Raw genomic sequence first — 21343 nt, 5'->3', positions numbered from 1 at the left:
GTGTCTGCCATCGCCTCATAATAATACTAATTATTATCGCTGTGTTTGGTCTAGTGCCGTATCATCTCGCGTCATCAAAATGTCTCTTAAACGCTTTGCAGGATTTTATCGTAAGGTGTGGTGACACGGTTTAATCAAGTTGAATGTGACGCCCTTACATCTGCCCACCAACCACCTGTGTATGGGTGATAATAATAATACTAATAATAATCATCTCCGCATTCATATAGTGATATTGCCTTCGAGACGTCTCAAAGCCCTTCAGAGAATATACTGTGACATGAATTGACTGTATATTTGTGGGCGAACGCGGCAGCCAATTGTGCACAGCAGCGTCCTCCACATACAGGGGTGGATTGAGTCACCAAATTATTATTATTTTTTATTTAAGGGATTATTACCCCCGGAAAAGCGTCCGCCAATCAACTAACGACCAAGTTCCTACTTACTACTAGAGGTGTGCGTGTGCGTGGAGTAAGGAAACTTGGCCAACATTTCGCCCTGCCTGGGTATCAAACCCAGGTCCTCCCGCTCGCGAGGCGAATGCTCTAACCACTGAGCTACAGGACTCCAAACTGGTGTTGTGAGTGAGGTGGATACATGGGTCTGGTCTGGTCAGTGAGTTGTTATACGGAAGCCTTAGGAAATAGCACTGAGGTATAGGTGGGAGGAGAGGCGTAACTGCAAACTGCTTAGTCCTTCACTGACTTCCTGCCTGTGGAGGCGGAGTGCAGATGGGGCCTATCATTGCTCCCACAGCTGGCTTCTGAGCTGGGGTCAGCAAAGAGTAAAATTCTCAAGGATTTGGTATTAAGCAAAGGAAAAAGAGGGTTAATGGTTAAGTGAGTGGTTAAATCCAGTAATCTCTCTGAATGTTTCAGATAACATCGTAAAAACCCATGGAAATAAAGTCAAACTCCCCAAATTAAGTCATTCCAACTCTCTTACTCAGTAAAAACAGCTGAACAGCGACCCTCACCCAACTACCATGTTAACGGTTTCTGACTATAATGCTACTTAGTTTGTGATGTATTTTCCTGACATAAGTGACATGCGACAGAGTGAAGGACAGGTTTTTAACTGTATAGATATTCAGTGACTGTCAGTTCATGCGCAAAGATATCCAGCGACATACATACATACACACACACACACACACACTGCAGTCATGACACAAATAGCCCAGGGACAATCTGTGTTTATGATGTTGCTCTTTATTATTAGCCTGAACCAGGCATCTGCATGGTTTCTCTAGAACTATTTACACTAAGGAAACATAACTTCTCCATGAAACGCTGGTCGTATTTTTAACCCAACGGCAGGTCTGAAAAGCCCCAACACGTCTCCATAACAGGAACAGTCCAGGGGGAACACTCCAGCTATCGGTTTTCTGATTGGAAAGTTTAGAGACATTAATTACACCGAGTGGTGGAGACCCAAAAAAGGCACTTAATTACTAATAACGCAGGATCAAAATCGGACCAAGGTCACCCACGTAGAATTTAGTCGCTGTTAAGCCTTGGCGAAGATAAGATGTCATTTTTGCAACACTCGGTCCCTTTCTTTTTTTTTAAAATTACAAACGCTTTGATATGATCCGACAATCCATCTCTGTTTCTTTCTCTCGCTCTCTTTCTTCGGCATCTTTTTTCTCTTGATGGTCCGTTTCGCCGTTTCCAGTTTCCGTTGAACACAAAAAGTACGTCTCGAGTTTGATAACTCCGTCCGTCCACGATTTTATTGGGATTGGCTCTCGATTGCCTTTCTTCCATTGTCAAACCATTTCCAGGCTGTTCCAAGGATAGGGTTTGCCTCCCTTGTAATCTCTGCTTGTGCCTGGCTCAATTGAGTTTGTCAGCTTCAGGTCTGGAACGCTATAGCAAAGGCTGTGCCCACCTGCTGCTAATGTGTCCTGGAAAGAAGGACAGGACCATCAAACAGAACTGAACGTAAGACAGTGCTAATCTAGTCAATATCAATACTAATCGTGATAATACTAATCCTCGCATTCTATACAGCGCCTCATCACGTCTTCGAGACGTCTCAAAGCACTTCACACAGAGTATGCTATAAAGTGAATGCAGCAGCCAATTGCGCACAGCAGCGTCCCACAAACAGTCATGGAACGAGTGACCAAATTATTATTTTTTAAAACATTTTTTGAAGGGATTATTACCCCCGGAAAAGTGATCCAACCGAGTTCCTACTTGGTGCCAGGTAAACGGAGGCGTGTGGGGTAAGGAATTGATCCTCTCGCTTGCGAGGCGAGTGCTCCAACCAATATGCCACAAGCATTCCCGTCCGGAAACAATTTTGGAATAATGCTGGATCCTGCTAAACCCAGAACAATTTGGGCTGCAAATGTTGGGAGTTATATTTCTTGGATCTTGGGTTGAGGATTCCCACCCATCTGCATGTCTTTCTAACGCAGAAAAGAACCTCTCGTTTGATCAACGCGCTGCTGTACGAACACTTGAGAGAAAAATATAGTATTACAGTAAAAGAATGAGATGTACAAAATGTGCCGCTGTCTGTAAGGTGAAACTTGGCAATGGATTAAGGGTATTGAATGTGCTGAGCTGTCAAAGCTGGGCATTTAAACATTCCACTCTCAGATCAGAAGGTTACACTCATTTATTTCTGGATTGACAATCCTACACAATAGTGAATGGGTGGCTTATGGTTCGGTCACTCAATCCACGACTGTTTGTGGGACCTTCCCCCCACCCACCCCCACCCCCACCCGTGCGCAATTGGCTGCTCCGCAAAATGCACAGTCAATGTACATTCTGTGAAGAGCTTTCAGACGTCTCGATGACGTGATAAGGCGCGATATCAGATGCAAAGATTATGATTATTATTACTACATTAAATCCCAATGGCCTGGATGGACAACATCTCTCTCTGTGGTATCAATTTATAAAATAATTCCGTAGAATGACATTGCTCGGCACTGAATGGAACAGGCCATTCGGCCCAACCAGTCCTTGCTGATGTTAATATTTCACATGAGCCTCGCTATCCCCTCTCCCTTTTGCAGGTGAACGTGGCAGACAATTTGCGCACAGCAGTGTCCCACAAACACCCATGAAATGAGTGACCAATTTGATTTGGGAGATTGTTGGCCAGGACACAGAGAGAGAGAGAGAGAGAGAGAGAAACTCCCATGCGGGGAGTAAAGTTGACCTTTCCAACCCGTTACTCTCTTTTCATTCACGCAGTTGTTACCTGCGAGGTCACCCTCTGGACTCGACACGGAGAGGAATAGAGACCTGGCTCTGTCTTTACTGTGACGAGTTCTAGTGTAGTGGGAGTGACGCTGCGGGTAGAGGGCAAGCTGGAAGCCGCTGCAGGAAAGGAGAACAGAAATCAAGTAAGTTCAAATTTGTGCGGTTCAGGTCAACGCCAGCAACAACAAAAAGCAGAGTGAATTGCATATAATAATTAGAAAATAATATCTCAGGATAAAGTCCGTAGTTGGTGACTGTGTACAATGTCAAGGGACTGCCAGGTTGGTGGAAGGTGAACTAAGTGGACCTTGGTCTTCTTTTGCCCAGCAAATTCTTATGTTCTTATAATTGAGCAAGTAATATTAATATTAATTAACATTAAAGGGAAAGAGAGGGGAGTGGGACTGATTGGCACTCTTTGGAAGAGCACTATGGCCTCCTTCTGTGCTGTAATATCCTATAAGTGATCGGAACGTTCCCTACCACAGTAACACCGTAATGTGCTGATGGAAGTTGAATCAATTGAACGTGGTCGTTGAAACAAAATATGTTTTACGTGCCGACTCAAATTATTTCCTCCCCTATTTCTTCTGCGTCTAACGCCAGTCTTTGTGACGTTTCTAGTCATGTGCAATGTTGAGAAGGTCGACCGTGAGGGTTGAGGGAGGAGATTTGCTGCTCACCTGTGGGCACCTTGTCTTTCATCGTGTTCTTTGGTTTGCGTTTCCTCGTCTGAATCCCCTCTTTTTTCAAGGCTAGAGGGCGAGCGATCTGTCCAATAACATTAGCGCACAGGTTCGGTTGCTAAACTCAACAACGGGCATGAAATGTTTCCAAACCGCTTTAAGTCGATGCATTATTAAGACGTAGCAGGAAAAATTTGGAAACTATAATAATAATAATAACCTTGTGTTTGATAGAGTGCCTGCCTTATCACGTCATCAAGATATCTCAAAGCGTTTCACGGGATGTATGGTAAAGTGGAGTGACTGTGTGTTTTGTGGGAGAAACGCGGCAGCCAGTTTGCGCTCAGCAGTGTTCCACAAACGGTGGTGGGTCGAGTGACCAGTTTTATTTGGGGGATTGTTGGACAGGACACCGGGGGGAGAGAGAGAGAGAGAGAAACTCCCTTCTCTTTCCGAATAGCGCCGCGGGATCTTTAACATCCACCTGAACAGGCAAGTTGAGACCTCTGTTTAACATGCAACACCCTCCATACTGCACCGAACCCCTCCACAGCACTGCATTGGAACGTCAATCTTAGGACTGTGTGATTCCAAGTCCTGATGTTGGTCTTGAACCCACAGCCTTCTGACTCCAAGGCGAGAGTGCTCCCACTGCCCCAGGCTGACACACTTTACTGTGATAGTTATTCCTATTTTACTCACCCCGTGGAGTTTCATGTACAGCCCACAAGCGTTGCAAACGGGCTCTCCTTCAGCATTGCGTCTCCACAGGGTGGTGGTGTTGGTGTGACAGTTCGAGCAACACAGTCCTTCCCTCCGGGAAGCAGACTAGCAGACAAGAGACAATTTATTGCAACAAAATAATACCAACGGTCCTCGCATTTGAGATACCTCCTTACCATGTCGTTGAGACGAGTCCAATCCATTCACAGGTAAAGTGTAGTGACTGTGTAGGCGAAACGAGGCAGCCAATTGCACACGGCAATGTCCCACAAACAGTCATGGATTGAGTGACTGACCAATAATTCTTTTTGGGGGGGCGGAGTGATTATTATTACCCCCAGAAAGCAATCTGCCAATCGACTAACAACTGTGTTTTCGTGGTTGTTAGTCAAAAACAAAAAGGGATAATAATCCCTCCCCCTCCCCCCAAAAAAGAATATTATTGGTCACTTAATCCACGACTGTTTGTGGGACACTGCCGCGTGCAATTGGCTGCCGCGTCTCACCCACAAAACACACAGTCACTGCAATTTGTGCTTTAGTTTCAAAATAAAGTGGCTTCTTAGAAGCAGGAAACTACTTACAGTGAGAAAGGATCGAGTTGAAGTAATCTCTGCCGTGTTACAGATACTATCCACGGCTCCTTGACTCACAATGGACTTCTGACCCCACATATTGCATTGGCTCAAGAACCTTTTAAATTGTTTCCTAACATATTGACCGAACATTGGTAGACTGGACCTTTGATCCCACCCTTAAATCATTTAGTCTATCTATCAGCCAAGACAATATGCTTTAATATTGACTATTGCTTAATATTTAAAGACTTTTAACAGACTTTAATAATGAATTCTGCACTTGTCTGAATTGCGTGCTTTTTACTGTCTGCCGCAACCAGGGGGGGAAGAGAGGGAACACAGGGTTACAAGGGAAATCTGTGTTGTCCCTCGGTGGGTGGGTTAACATTGCTGGAGTTCCTGCAATATTAATGAGTTACGGCAGGCAATCGAATCTTTACCAGCGCTGGTCCAGAGATCCCTGAACTCAACTGACCTGCTTCTACATAAAGGGAATTGTTGTTGGTTTTCGCCAAGTTATAGACAATAAGTATCATCAGGATGTTAGCGAAGAGAGGTTAATCTATCCTTGTGCTGTGTTCAGCAGTGCTTTTTGGCACAGATTATCAACACCACACAATGCAGAACAGCTATGTGGGTTTAGCTGGTTAGACTCCAACAGTTATCCCCCCCCAACGCACACTCTGGGCTTCCCCACCCAAGACTTGGCTCTTGCCAACCTGCGCCTAATACTCTCCGGAATTAGGTAAGCGTGCAGAGAGAGCGCTTTCCATTCCAACAATCTATCTCTGGGATTTCCATGTGTAGACGGGATGCCTGGAATTCTCAGCTTGGTTTGTGATTATAATAATAATAATAATAATAATAAGTTTGGAGACTCTTAAGCAACGGTGATGGGTTTCTGTGCGTGACAGACTGACCAAAATCCTCCCGGCAAAGCCCATTATGTCTTGCACTGAATTTTTACTTCTAGATAATTGTAAAACTTGCGTATCAATGTGCAAACCAAAAGGATACGAGCAGCATTACAGGGAGTGTCTGCAGGGGAACGGTGACTTTGCTTTCACAAATTTGTAAAATGTATTTGGTTATTGAAATCGTATGAAGGTGTGAAGTTGAGCAGTAATATAAACTCTATAATGAGCGGCAGCATGGATTTTAGTAGATCAATGGTTATTCGAGAAGTAGTGCACAAAGTCTTATGCTTTACACAAAGTCCTCGTAAGAACTTTGTGTCATCTCAGAATCCAATGAACCTCATTCCTGGAATATCCTAAAAATGTAACTGGAACCTTTACGGTTAACACACGGATCACTCGTCTAACGGCATCCACTGGGAAAAATAAAACGTGCGTTAATTTGTTTCAAGAGCAAATTAGATAGATGTCTGCTAGAAAATAATATCTGGGGAAACGGTATCTAGTTTGGGATACAACACGTCAAGCAACTGCCAGATGGGATGGTGGAAGGCGAACTAGATGGACCTTCTTTTGCCCAGCAAATTCTTATGCACTTAGTGGCAGGTTTAGATGTTAGTTAAGACACAATGCCAGTGGAACACATGCTAATTCTTTAAACATTTCATGAAACCACCTAAAGCGTTCACTCACTGAAATGATATTTGATAATATTGTGCACTCCTGACACGGGAACAAGCAATACAATCAAACCTTGACAGAAGCTATTGTTTTTCAATGCCTGTCACAAACTCTATAAGTGTTCACAAAAAGTCGAGCTTGTTTTTCCAGGGAGAGATTTTGCTGTGTTTATCAAATAATTTCCTGTTTATTCCCTTTTTTTTGTTGGTTCACCCTTCTCCCACACTCCCCACTATTTCTCAACAGATCACGTGGACTTGGGTTGAACCATGAGCTTCAAGGTCATAGTTTGCAGATGAACAGCTTGCTGTTAAGTTCTCTGCGGAGTTTCTGCCTTTTGCCTTTCCTCTCCTTGAAGGTTCTGACTATAGGAACTGATTCCATTGGGGTTCCACAAGTGATGGCAAAAAAGGGGAACCGATCTGGTTCTTCATCAGAAAGTCCTCTTTCAACACAGCGCTGAAGTTTGCGCTGTCAATTTAAGGAATAAGTTGGCACCTTTGTCCAGAGCAATGGGAGTTGTTGTGACAGATCTATCTACCTGGCTGATCTGTTCATTCAGATCCACATCCTGAAAATCAGGCTGGTGAGGAAGTTACAAAAGAAACACACAAAGCACCGTAAAATACCTTGATCCTCATCTTTTTAAGCTGATTGTATGTGTGTATTTTGCACCACTGGTGGCACAGGGATCATAGCAATCTCGCGTGTGATGTAGCGCCTTATCACGTCGTTGAGACGTCTCAAAGCGCTTCACCGAATGCACTGTAAAGCGGATGATTGACTGTGTATCTAGTTAATACGGTAATGTTTACATCGCATTCATCACACAGGCCAGGAATGAAGACCCATCCCACACTCCCACCCACCCTCGTTGCCTTCAGATTACATTTCGCAGCCCGTACATCAGAGTGTGGCACTTTGCCAACTGATAAGGCAAAACCTGAAATACATTTCAATGTGAAGCTAGAAATATTTCGCCATTAGCATGAGTAATGGGTCCACTTCAGGCTGCCCTACAGCATTCACTTGCCTCATTTGTCGTTTTTTTTAAAAATAAAGTGACTTGAGCTAATCTGACTGATAATTACAAGCATAAAAAATATTCAAGTACAGAAATAATTGGTTAGTCGTGGTTGGCTACTGCCTTTTTCACAATGTTTTTTTTACTCGCCCTGCACTCAAACACTACCAATTTAAGAATTTTTATTTTATATTAAAGACTGTTTGTGGGGGACTCTGCTGTGCACAATTGGCTGCCACGTTTCGCCTACAAAATACACACTCACTACACTTTACTTTATATTCTGTGAAGCGCTTTGAGACGTCTCGACCATGTGATAAGGTGCTACAACAAATCGAAGGATTATTAATGTTATTCGTATCAAACAGATTTCTCGGTGTGTGTTAAAATAGTGACCGCTTCCATCCATGGTGTGTTGCAGTAACCTATCCTTACAATTGACTACTATCGAGAAGCAATGGAACCTCAAACGTTTGAGCATTTATAATTATAATCCTTGCATTTGATATAGCATCTCATCACGTCATTGAGACGTCTCAAAGCGCTTCACAGGATATACAGTAAAGTGAATTGACTGTATTTTGTCAGTGAAACATGGCAGCGAATTGCGCACAGCAGTGTCCCACAAACATTTTTTTATATAGACGAGACCTACGATTTATTTCCTTGCCACAAACATTCTCCCTGGTCCTGTCGAGTAGTTGCTTTTAAAAAAAAACTTTCCCCTAATTATTCTATCATGGGTTTTCAATAATAAGCTTTAGCTGTGTGTATAGATAAATATCATGTATAAATATACACCGATTGTCTAAAAGGGAATAACTTCAAATCCCACAATTAAAAAAAGATATCTTATAATAGACGCATGACACACAATAAGTCAACAACGCTTTTCAAAAATAGCCCCGTGGCACACAGTTGAGAACGTAAGAACATAAGAATTGTTGGACGAAAGAAGACCAAAGTCCATACAGTTCGCCTTCCACCATCCTAGCATCGCTTGACATGTCACGTCCCAAACCATACACCGCATAGGTTGTGCGTTGCACCAAAACACTAAGCAGCTGAAAGGGTGTGTGGGGTGTGTGTGTGTGGTGTATGTGATGTGGGGGGGGTGTATGTGGTGTGGGGTGTATATGATGTGGGGGGTGTATATGTGGTGTGCGCGTGTATTTGCAAATGTCATTAATGATTCCATTGCCATTCTAATATAGTCCATGTTGTGTTCGCACAAATATTATTGTCTCAAATAGTTTTTTTTGTTTTCCCCAGGGTTTTCATCTCTTGCTCACAATCCGTTTCGTGTCATAGAGGAATAATCTTTGTGGTGGTTTGGGGACGGGGAGGGGGGGGGTGTGGGTTTGGAGGGAAGAGAATATGTTGTGTTTAGCAAAAGACATCTCCCACTTGGACTGAGTTGAATCCTCTGACTGGAAGCGTGGGAGCTACTTATTCATTTGCGTAGACTCCACTCTGAGATTATTGCTTAGGTAACTTGTCTGTGTGGCTGCTCGAGGCTCCCATCACATGCGCAATCACAAGGTTCTCTCCCACACAACTTACCAGTCGTTTCAGGGGTTTAATCAGGGGTCGATTAATCCCGTTGATTCTGTTGTAGAGCCCACAAGCGTTGCACAGATAGTGTCCTGTCCCATCTCTGCGCCAGAGCGGCGTGGACATCGCTCCGCAATTCACACACTCACGGCCTCCGAGGACATCGTCAAACAGCTCTGGGCAGGAAGAAGAAAAAGCAAAAATAATTGCAAAACAAATCGGAGACGTACTGAAAGACGTGCATTTCATAATGTGGAGTCCTGCAGGGTATTGGTTAGAGCTCTCGCCTCGCAAGTCAGAAGGCCCCGGGTTCGATTCCCAGGGAAGGCGAAACCTTAGGCAACTTTCCTTACTCCACACACACATTTACCGGGTAGTAAGTAGGAACCTGGCTGTCAGGTCGATTGGTGGATCGCTTTCCGGGGGTAATAATCCCTCCAAAATAATAATAATGAATTTGGTCACTGAATCCGCTACTGTTTGTGAGGATGCTGTTGTGCGTAATTGGCTGTCACGTTTCACCCATAAAATACACAGTCAATTCACTTTACACTACATCCAAGACTGAGCTGGATAGATGATTGTTAGGTCAGGGTATCGAGGAATATGGGGGTAGGGGCGGAGTTGAGGTACAGATCAGCCATGATCTTAGAGAATTACAGGCTCGAGGGGCTGAATGGCCAACTCCCATTTCTAGGTTTCTAAGCACTTTGAGATGTTTCAACGACGTGATAACGCGTTGAATCGAATGCACGGAATATTATTATTACAAATCCCTGGCGTCAGTAGTAACTTTAATAGGTCTTTGCTTATCAGGTAGACAACCAACCACGGATTGTCCCTTGCCGGAGTCACCTTGGTTGGTTGGTTGGTTGGTTGGTTGGTAGTTTGAGCAAAGTGTGTATCAGGGCCTATGGGGTAACAACACCACCCAGGGTTGGAATGCAAAATCAGTCCGCAGATCAGAGTGGCTATTTCCGTGGCTTGGTAACCAGCAATGATTGACTATGCTTTATCGTGACTTCACAAACATTGAAATAATTGTGTATATTCGTGCTGAGCCCTGGTTTCTGAGGTTGTTAAGCTTAGCAAATAAAACACGCGTATCCCTTCAAACAAACAAAAAAAAATAAGAATAATTATTTGGTCACGCAATCCACGACTGTTTGTGGGACGCTGCTGTGTGAAATTGGCTGCCGCGTTTCGGGCACAAAACGTACAATCAATTCGCTTTACAGTTGTGTGAAGCCCTTTGAGACGTCTCGAAGACGTGATAAGGCGCTGTATCAAATGCAAGGATTATTATTATTATTATTATAGATAGGAACATAGGAACAGGATAGGTCATTCAGCATCTCGAGCCGATTCCGTCGATCTACTCGAACATGGCTTTGTACTTCAATTCCAATTATCCAACAATAATATAAAAATTCATGTTCCACGGAATTCAAGTCAACAACTAAAACCGAGGACAATAAACATCAACATTGATTAAAATACACATGGTTTATATTTACCCATAAAATGACATTATTTAAATTTACTTAAAATCTAATTATTTAAGTGAAAGTAAAATTACCGCCAACTTTTTTAAATTGTCTTTTTTTTTCTTTCCCCCCCCAAAAAAAAACTGATTTGGGCATTCGATCGATAGAATATTAAATCGTTGCTGTAAGTTTAAAAAAATCATTATTGAATATTAATTATTATATTAATTATTGTGCGGGTATGAATAGTCTATATCTCAATAGTATTGCCCTGTTAACAAATTAGAGACCTGAATCTTATTATAGTTCTAAATACAGTCGAAATACTGCAATAATTCTATATCAATAACTCGGATGAGAGGAATAAAAAGGACTATTTATTCAAAAGGACTATTCTTTACTAGAATTCCTTTAAAAAATAAAAATAATAGATTGCAAACCGGTGTGAAATTGGTCTCAGCTCTCAAAACAGTTGAAATTAAAGACTTGACTTTTTTTTCCCGCATTTCAAAAGAACTTCACTCAGAGGGAAACCAGTTAAAAGTTCACAAACAGCTTCATTTAATTTTAATTTAATTATATATATATATATATATAATAATTTAATTTGAGAAAGAGCTGTGACAATATCGAAGTTCCCTGAGAGGGGTTTTTTTTTAGAAACAAATGGATTTGTGGTTGTGGATGGTGTTTGGGTATTGGAAACACAGAATATCTCTCTCTCTGTCTCTTTCTCTCTCTTCCCCAAATCTAACTTATAACGAATAGCCCTGAAAATGCGGCATTACTATTCTGTTAGACTCAGACAGTCAGAGAGAGAGAGAGAGAGAGAGAGACTTTATTTGGGAGATTCTCACCCGCCCAATATATATAGAAAAAAAATCACCACCAACCCTTTAAATTAAACAAAAATGTCTTTTTTTCCCTCTTTAAAAAATGTGGATTTGGGGCATTTTTGGCATTCGCCAACTTTAAACAAAATTAAAGATATATATATATATAAAAGGGCATTTGATTATTAATATTAAACTGTTGCTGTTTAAGTTTAAGTTTAAGGACCACTATTGAACACTTTAGCCACAACATATTGCAACAACTCTTGTCATAAAAAGGAATAAATTCTATTTAAAAAAAGAACGACAGGAAAACTCTTCTGTCCATCATGTAATAGGAGTGTAAATCCCAGACTATCTGAGCACCAAATCTTAATTACATTCAATTTAATTCCAGTCTTTAACAAACCTCCTCTGTGTATGTGTGTGAAATCATTGACTTCAGCCCAACCACAGCTGTCGTCTCTATTTTATTTTATTTATTTTATATTATTTTATTTTTTATTATATTTATTTTATTTTATTTTATTTTATCTGCAGTTTTTTTTTAAAATTCGGGCTGCAATATATTCGATGATAACGTTTAAATAGAAAACATTTTTTTTTTTTTTGGCCTTTCACTCTTATCTTTCCGCACATTTTTTTTTCTCTTCACGTCGCTTTCTTAACATATTAATAACATATTAATGCAATAATATATTATTATTATTATTATTAGCTGAAGCGCTTTGTCGGGAACTTTTCGGGACAGACTCACTCAGGTTATTCACATATGTTTTCATGTTTCTAACGATGGGAAAATCTTACAAATCCAATTATATATATAATATAATCATATTATATAATATAATTATATTATGTATATAATTATTATATATATATATATATTTTTTGTATATAATATATATACTTATATATAAATATTTATATATATAAATATATAATATATATAAAGGAAAATTATATATATATAATTTTCCATCACTCACTGGCTTCATTTCCCGACATTAAATACGTCTTCCTTTACCTTTTATGAAATACACAGTTATCAATTATTATTAAATTATTATTTAAAGACTTAAAAGCATTTTCTTTCCCCCAAAATGTGAAACGTGACACGAAAAGGACACTTGACGAACGGTACCGTTTCACTCCAAGTGCAGTGCTACACGTTTTAACGTTTTGACAATGGTAATAATGATAAGAATTACTGTCTCCCACAATAACATCTTAAATCCCCTTTGTACCGAGAGAGTAACTCCACTGCAACAAAATGACCCGAAGTCGGTGAGGCTGAGGCTGAGGCTGTTTCTGTGGTCATCTTTTATTATAGATATTGGAGAAATCCTCAGCAATAAACCATGAGCGGAAAATGTCTCTTATTTCGATTATTTCTTTTTTTCTTCTTCTTCTTCTTTCTTCTTCTTCTTCTTCTTCTTCTTATTATTATTATACTATTTATCATTGGTTTATTTCTCGCTGCGCAGTTGCTATTTTACAATCCGATTTGAACGCATCAGCAAAAGCAATTTTCCGCAGAATTCGCGCAATTGCACGAATTTGAAAGGGATCATAATTCGCGATAACCTGAAATAATTGCCATCCAATCGAAGAGGTATTCGATTGAGGAATTAAGCCCTTTATTTACATGTGTGTGTGTGTATATATATATATATCTCTTGAGAAAAATATGATGCATCGACTCTCTGATTCACACCTTCGCCGCATCTTTCACAACAGTAATGGTGTCAATGGTTTTTTTATCGAAACTGCGCGAAATCGACAAAGGGGATATTTTCTGAACCGACCCCTGTCCTTCAAATCGCTCGTTTCTGTTGAATCTAAAGCTTTTCCCCCTTTTCTTATTCAGAATGAACGCTCACAGAAACATTCTGGGCATTCATTGGGGGGTATTAAACCATCCGGTAACTCGAAAAGGGCTTACATCTTATTTAGGATTAGTTCAATATGAACCAAGAGTACATTAACCGTATCTCTCTCTCTCTCTCTCTCTATGTGTATATATAATGTATATTTTAAGGGGCTATTCATCAATCCAATATCCCTATTTCCATTGCAAAGGTTACAAACGCAAATCATTATTCCTTTCGAATTGCGCAGTTGTGCGAACTCTGGAGAAATGCGGTTCGCTTTTCGTTCGGTCGATCGCAGGGAACCCGTCAAACGAATCAGGTGTTGGGGAGCGCCCTGAGCCGCCAACGTGGCATTGCTGAACCAGTGTCCGAACGTTTTACGAACAGTAACCGGAGACCTGGAGTTTGAGGGAACTCCTGCAATTGGGTACCTTTGCTTTGTGCCATCGTCCAAATCTCTGTCAGTGAATGGGTGACACTGGTGATCAGGAATTGTATGAACGAGCGCTGAATTGGCGGTGTGAGGACTCTGGCAATTCAGGAAATACTAACCAGGAGAGGAAGGCTTTGAGAAGCCACTGTATCACGTCCATAATAATCCCTGCAACTGACACTGCTCCCGCCTCATCGCAGCTTCGAGACGTCTCAAAGCGCCTTTCACGGAATATACTGTACAGCGCATTCACGGCGTATCGTGTGGGCGAAATGTCTACATTTGCCTCTGCCCACATTTCCGATATTACATTGGATCTGTATGTTTCTCCCGCAGTAAATACAGTCGATTCACTTGACCGCATAATCTGCGAAGCGCTTTGAGACGTCTCGAAGATGTGATAAGGCGCCGTATCAAACGTAAGGATTAGTATTATTATTACCGGTAAGAGTCATCCGTGTCTCTGTCTTACTCGGTCGGTGACGGAGCGGAGGACAGCTCTGAGCCGCCTCCTTTTTAGAGCTCTCTCTGGCCCTGTGATGAGGAACGCAATTCCACGCTCTTTAACACATTCGCTCGCTTTGTTTCCACAAGGTTTATGGCAACTGGAGGTTTCAGAAGAGGAGCGCTTCTAAAATTAGGCCTTCTGTGCCTCCAGATATTTAATTTGTATAATTTTAATAAGTTGATCTCCCAAGAAATGCGCCAAAATGCAGTCATGTCCTTAGAATAAAACTCTCCCCCTTTCAACCCGGCCTCCCACTAAATAAAAATAACAGTCTGGCTTTGCTCTTGCACACACACACACACACACACACACACGTACGAGCGCGCGCACAATCTTTTTTGTTTTTAAAAATAAAGTTGTCAAACTTAATTTTAGCCGCGGATAATAAAAGTGGAGGCGTCTCACGCAATCCCAATGCCATCTAAAATATAAAATTAAAGTGCGCTCGTTCAATCCGCTGCCGTGCGTGGTCGTCCGCCCTGTTTCGCCCACAAAATGTCCAGTCAATTCACTTTATAGTATATCCTGCGAAGCGCTTTTACGCGTCTCAATGGTGTAATAAGGGGCTATATCAAATGCAAAGATTATTATTATTATTAGTATCAATGTGACATGTAGGAAACCAGAACTACATCTTTCCAGCTGGACTGACTACAGGAGTTGAATAATTTGCGGATTCATTAACCATAACATTTTTATTGACGGCAGCATTAACTTTCAAAAGAAACATATACGTCAGTACGTAGGATTATGACTTCGGTTTTCCCGGTTTCTTTCCACTTGTGTAAAACACTTTAAACAGTTGCACATTAGGGCAGCGATGGATCAAATGCTTTGAGTCTCAGAAGTTGCGAGTGAAATACAATACAATGTTTCGCCCACAAAATACAGTCAATTCATTGCACAGTATAACCTGTGAAGCGCTTTGAAGATGTGATGAGATGCTCTATCAAATGCAAGTATGACTATTATTATTATAATATTATTATTAATACATCACAGCCAACGTGGAACACTGACTGACTCTCAGTGGATACCAACCGGTGCTATCTATCCTTTAGTTTTGGGGGGAAAATGATTAAAAAGGTTGGTTTGAGCACAATAAGCCCCATGACCTCTCGCTATCTCCTCAATCTTCCAAATCCATCGAGATGTGGAACATCTTTAACATAGACTCGACCCATTCCCCCATCTCAGTGCAGGACAGGTCGTCAGTTGCACACACGCCTCTGTTTACCTTGTAGTGAGCAAGGAACCCGGTTGTTAGTCGATGGGCGGATCGCTTTCTGGGGCTAATACTCCCTTCAAAATAATAACAGCCATAATTTGGTCACTCAACTCAGGACTGTTTGTGGGACACTGCCGCGGGTAATGGGCTGATCCTTTTCAACCGCAAGAGCACACACAGTCACTCCGCTTTACGGTGTCTCCCGCGAAGCGCTTCAAACCGCGACAAGGCTCCACATCAAATGCGAGGGTGGATTTTCTACGCGCGGCACATAATAAAAATAATATCACTTTCCATCCGGTCTCCGAGCCACAGGGCGCCAAGTGCTTCGAGACGTCTCCACGGCCCGCGGCGTGACTGAGTATTTTTGCGGAAGAAAGCCAATGACGCACAGTGCCATGTATGACAATAATAATAATAATAATAATAGTTATGACCAACATGTATGGATGGCTGCTGATCTGATCTCCTACCTTCTCCATGCCTGCGAGCACTGATCAGGCTGAAGGCTGGGTTCTCCAGGGTGGGGGCAGGGGTCCAGCCTGAGGTCCCCTCTGAGCTCATGTACTGCGGGTAGTGGTTGGGGAAGGAGCCGCTCAGGGTCCAACTGATGCTGACCTGGTCCCTGGCGGCTGCCGCTGCCGCTGCCGATGAGATGGTCAGAGGACTATTGAAGGCTGTGTCGCGGGGGGAGAGGCTTGAGATGGGTTGGGAGGAGGTGGGGGGGAAGGTTGGGGGGTGCCTGCTGCAGGCAGAGTCGCTCCCCCCCGCTCCCCAGGAAGGGTGAGGGGAGACCGGGCTGTGCTGTTGGGAGGAGCCGCTCTGGAGGTAGGAGAAGGCTGAGGAGAGACCTGGGGCCACCACCCTCGAGCTGGGCACGTACACAGCAGAGCCAGCGGTGTGCAGGAAAGCCCCAACTGGGTCAGGGTGCGCCTGGTAGGGAGGCGGGTTGGCCAGACCTTGGTACATGGCAGTGGGGATGGATGGAGGGAGGAGTGGATGGATGGAGGGAGAGAGAGATGGAGGGAGAGATGGAGGGAGAGTGGGGGTGGGGGTGGGGGGGAGAGTCTTGTAAGACGGGATCCAAAGCTGAGGGAGAGTGTGTGGGTGTGGAGGGGGGAGAGGGGGAGAGGGGAAAAGGGGTTGAGAGTCGATTCCCCCACTAGATCCAACAGCTGGGAATCGTAGGCTGATGTCTTGATGGTCCCCTGGATACAAGTTGATGGAGGAACCTCTCAGAGAGAGAGAGAGTGAGAGAGTGAGACAGAGTCAGAGAGAGTTACTTTCCCCTCCTCTCTCTCCTCTTTTCTTCCTCTCTTCTCTCTTCTCTCTCTCCCTCTCTCTCTCTCTCTGAAGCCAACACAAAACCAAAACCAAGTCCTTTCCAACGATGGATTCGTTAGGAGAAATCCAAGTCTTCCAAAAAAAAAATTTCCCGATGGATTCGTTATGAGTGGATTCGAGTTCTGCTTTTATCCCAAAGTCAAAGAGAAAGAGAGAGAGAGAGAGAGTTGGTTGTGAGATGGTGACATCTAACGTTGCCTGTGTCTGTGTGTGTCTCTCAGTGTGTGGGTGGGGAAGGGGGAGGAGAGAGACAGGGAGAACCTTGGAACAACAGGAGAGAGGGAGGGAGGGAGGGAGGGAGGGGAGGGAGGGAGGGAGGGAGGGAGAGAGGGAGGAGAGGGAGAGAGAGAGACTGAGTTCATAAAGTGGTCAAAGATCGAAGTTTTTTTTAAAAAAAACAAAAGGAAATGGGATCCAAATCAATGGGATTTCAGTGGAACCTCCACTCTATCTCTCTCTATCTGTCTCTCTATCTGTCTCTCTCTGACTCTTTCTCTCTCTCTGTCTCTCTATCTGTTTCTCTCTGACTCTTTCTATCTGTCTCTCTCTGACTCTTTCTCTCTCTCTGTCTCTCTATCTGTTTCTCTCTGACTCTTTCTATCTGTCTCTCTCTGACTCTTTCTCTCTCTCTGTCTCTCTCTGACTCTTTCTCTCTCTCTGTGTCTCTCTGACTCTTTCTCTCTCTCTGTGTCTCTCTCTCTCTGTGTTTCCCTCTGTCTCTGATTGTCTCTCAGTCGCCCCCATCTCTGTGCCATTCTGCCCCATTAACCCCCAGAGCTCAGCACTGGAGAGTAAGTTTGTTTCAAGGACTTCCCTGTCGTTTGGTTTCGTTAATATTAATAATGTCAATGGAAATAATGTCAATGAAACCTTTTCACGAACTTGTTTGCAATTTGTGTAGCCAACTCTTGTTTCCTATCCAGAAGTATTGAGACGTGTGTTCCCCCCAATGGAGGATTTGTTAACATAATATTTATATTTTAACATCAGGTTATATCTTTAATATATATAAAAAAACACTTTTAGATTTGAATGCAATCTATACAAATCCGATATAAAACACCTTTTGTATTTTCAGATACTCTATTTTAAATAGAAAAGCTCCTGTTGATATTTTGATATTGTGTTTTTCATATAAAAGCATTTTTTTCCAAAAACGTTTGTTTTTTAAATGAACTCTTTTTTGCGCGTGTTTTGTTTTTAATTAAAAAATCCAGGGTTGTTAATCGTGAAAGACACACGATGAACTCAAGACAACTCACTGCCTTTCTCGCTGAGGATCAATAAGAAAATATCTAGCTGCAGATATTAAATGATGCGTGCGCGTGAGAGAGAGACACGGAATAATTCCGGACGCGAAAATACCCCCAAATCAGTTTTATTTTCTTCTCCCGTGTTCGTTGCAATTAATTCCATCCGTGTTCGTTGCAATTAATTGCATGCAAATTCTTTGGCGATTCGTTTTGAGTGCCTTTGCTGTTTAGACCCCAAGCACTCGCGCGCACACACACACACACGCGCGCGCGCACGGATTGTGTCTGTCCAGGCTTGTCTGCACTCATTCTCTCCGGCTGAAACACACAGTCACTCCACTACACATACAGTATATTCCGTGAAGCACTTTGAGACGCATCAATGACACGATAAGGCCTTATATCAAACATCGAGCGATTTGGGTTGCCTCTGCGCACTCCACTTTTTGGTGGTGGTGGTGGTGGTGGTGGTGGTGGTGGGTGGGGGAGACATTTACATCTTATATTTATCTCACTTGAACCCCTGAGTTTAAGGGTTGAGAAGAAACATGTGTTTACTGTGTTTTTCAAGCGCTCTGCTCTGCCAATCAGGATCGTTCTTTCATCTCCTAATCTTATCTCCGAAAACATTTACATAGAAGTCCGCGGCCCCCTCTCCAACCCCTCTCTAACCACCGCAAGTTAGACACGGGGCAGGTTTTGACCTTCTTAATGTTACACTGTTGGTTTTGGCGTCGATTGTAAGAGACATTATCAGTAGGACACCACTCCCCTTACGTGTGAGCTAAACTATGTGGCGGGAGACTAGGACCCTGTTTAAGAGTTAGTTTCATTTATTCTGCCCCATTTTGCCAGGTGAACTTTCCAAACTGTTAACACCAGTTTTGCTAGCGAATAAAATCCAGGCAAAACATACAGTCAATTACCTTACAGTGTATCCTGTGACGCGCTTCGAGAAGTCTCGAAGATGTGATGTGGCGCTGTGTCAAATGCAAGGATTATTATTATTATTTTTACTGCCCGCAACTGTTGTGATACCACAGCACAAAGCAACAAGAATGAAGTGAGAATATATTTTCTGCCGCCCCCTTACTTCGACACAAAGCTCCACGTTTCCAATAGGAAGTAATTCTACACTTAATAATAATAATAATAATAATAATCATTCTTTTATTTGGTACAGCGCCTTATCACGTCGTTGAGACGTCTCAAAGCGCTTCTCAGAATACACCGCAAAGTGAACTGACTGTATATTTTGTGGGTAAAACGCAACACAGGAAGCGAAAAAAAGACCTGTGTGGAAACCATAGACTCTCTCTCACACTCTCTCACACGCACTCCCCCCTTCTCTCTCTCTTTCTCTCTCTTTCTTCTGCAAACTCTCTCATTCTGTTATTTTCTAGTCTGTCTGTGGGATTCTTTTGTTTCAGTTTCTCTCCTTGTCAGTGTTTTGGACGGTTCAACATTTCTAAGCCAGCCTGCGCTATCTCTCTCTGGTACAGATAGCACAGCTCAGCAGCCCTCCTCCACATCTCTCTCGGGTTTTTATCCTTTTCATTTTTAAACTAAAATGGCAAGAAATTAGAAACCTCCAGAACTTGGCACGGTTCTTGCCTCGGTGCTTTTTTTGTTTACCCGCAGCAAAATTTAGTAGAAACTGTTCCATCCAATTAAGACTTAATCGGAACTATCTCTGCAATGAGGCTGCCTCGGATTTGTGTCCTATCATTGTACTTATTATTTACTGTAAAATGATTAAAATCCTTGTAAGAATACTAGCAATGTGGCCGCACCAGGAAGACCCATTTCTATGAATTGAGAGCTCAACAGAAACTTAATTTGCAATTGGGTTATTATTTATTCATCAATAAACTTTCCGATCATCCAATTGTTCTTTTACAGTCACTGTATAAAAATATATCTTTATGATTTCAATCCCTTTCTGTTTACCTGACTTTCCTGTTTCCTATTTTTATATTTCTATTTTTTTCAATTTATATTTCTCACGGAGCTTTTATGAGCCCAGTCATTCTAATTGGTTTTGTTTGCAGACTGTGTAGGTGAGTGATTCTCTTAGTTGGGGACTCAGGCTGTGCGACAGTGTTAGGTAATATTTCTCAGTCTCTCCTTTTGCTTCTACTCAATACGACTCCCGCACACTGGTGTACGATACAGGATCATTCTTAATATAGAAAAAATGTTTGCTGCCGTACTGCTGTGCACGATCGGCTGCCGTGTTTTGCCCACAAAATACACAGTCAATCCACTTTACAGCGTAATCTGTGAAGCGCTTTGAGATGTCTCAATGACGTGATAAGGCGCTATATCAAATGCAAGGATTATTATTAGTCGTCTTTATTTTAATAATAATAAAAAACCTTGCATTTGATATAGAGCCTTAGCACGTCAGTGAGACATTTTTAAAAGATTTTTTGTCTTAAATGATTCTTTTCGGCATTATTATCATTAAGAACGTCTTATTGAGTGATTGATCTATATTCCAAAAAGACACCCAAAAGTCCGTGCATTCCAATCCCCTGACAGATAACGTGCAAGATAGAGGATTAAGGATCGTGACAATTCTTTACAGTATGTGCTGGTGAGCGCTTTGAGACGTCTTGAAGACGTGACAAGCCGCTGATTCAAATGCAAGGATTATTATTATTACTTTTATCACGTGCATCAATTGCAATATGTTTGACGGCCAACAATACAGGGGATTCCCAGAGGCCAGCAGCGAATGAGTTAATATCTGTCCCTGATTCAATCACTGGTGCCTCACTTGTTGTTTGTGCAGTTGCTGGGTTCCCTGAGAGTCAGAGAGTCCAAGGAACACAGAACTCAGGGCGTCTTCCTGGTAACCAACGCACACCAACACGTTTCACGGGTAGAGATTTCATTCACACTGCAATCTGCAATTGTGGAGTCCTGTAGCTCAGTGGTTAGAGCACTCGCTTTGCAAGTGAGAGACCTGAGTTCAATTCCAGGCA

The 21343-nt window shown here is 42.4% G+C and overlaps 1 protein-coding gene across 1 annotated transcript; it reads right to left on the bottom strand.

Moving 5' to 3' along the window:
* Window positions 1–1194: 1194 nt before the first annotated feature.
* On the bottom strand, window positions 1195–16770 carry LOC103185686 (transcription factor GATA-4). Its single transcript, XM_007904324.2, has 6 exons — window positions 16230–16770; window positions 9403–9569; window positions 4619–4744; window positions 3914–4001; window positions 3229–3347; window positions 1195–1912 (listed from the first exon to the last, which is right to left on the bottom strand). Exons 1-6 carry the CDS (start codon window positions 16723–16725, stop codon window positions 1775–1777), a joined length of 1134 nt encoding a protein of 377 aa, XP_007902515.2. The 5' UTR covers window positions 16726–16770; the 3' UTR covers window positions 1195–1774.
* Between the last annotated feature and the right edge of the window lie 4573 nt (window positions 16771–21343).

Source organism: Callorhinchus milii, unplaced genomic scaffold (genome assembly GCF_018977255.1).
Source record: "Callorhinchus milii isolate IMCB2004 unplaced genomic scaffold, IMCB_Cmil_1.0 Scaffold10, whole genome shotgun sequence".
Classification (NCBI taxonomy): domain Eukaryota; kingdom Metazoa; phylum Chordata; class Chondrichthyes; order Chimaeriformes; family Callorhinchidae; genus Callorhinchus; species Callorhinchus milii.
Note: the sequence above shows the minus strand (reverse complement) of the source record. Positions and strands in the feature narration are given on the sequence as shown.

What these genes read in the sequence shown, in the direction of transcription:
- LOC103185686 (XM_007904324.2), bottom strand. Translation starts at nt 16,725, where the DNA reads ATGTACCAAGGTCTGGCCAACCCGCCTCCCTACCAGGCGCACCCTGAC. An exon ending in TGTACATGAAACTCCACGGG is followed by an intron (nt 4,002 to 4,618) that starts GTGAGTAAAATA and finishes GTTATTGGACAG; the next exon opens with ATCGCTCGCCCTCTAGCCTT. An exon ending in TCCAGAGGGTGACCTCGCAG is followed by an intron (nt 1,913 to 3,228) that starts GTAACAACTGCG and finishes CCTTCTTTCCAG; the next exon opens with GACACATTAGCAGCAGGTGG.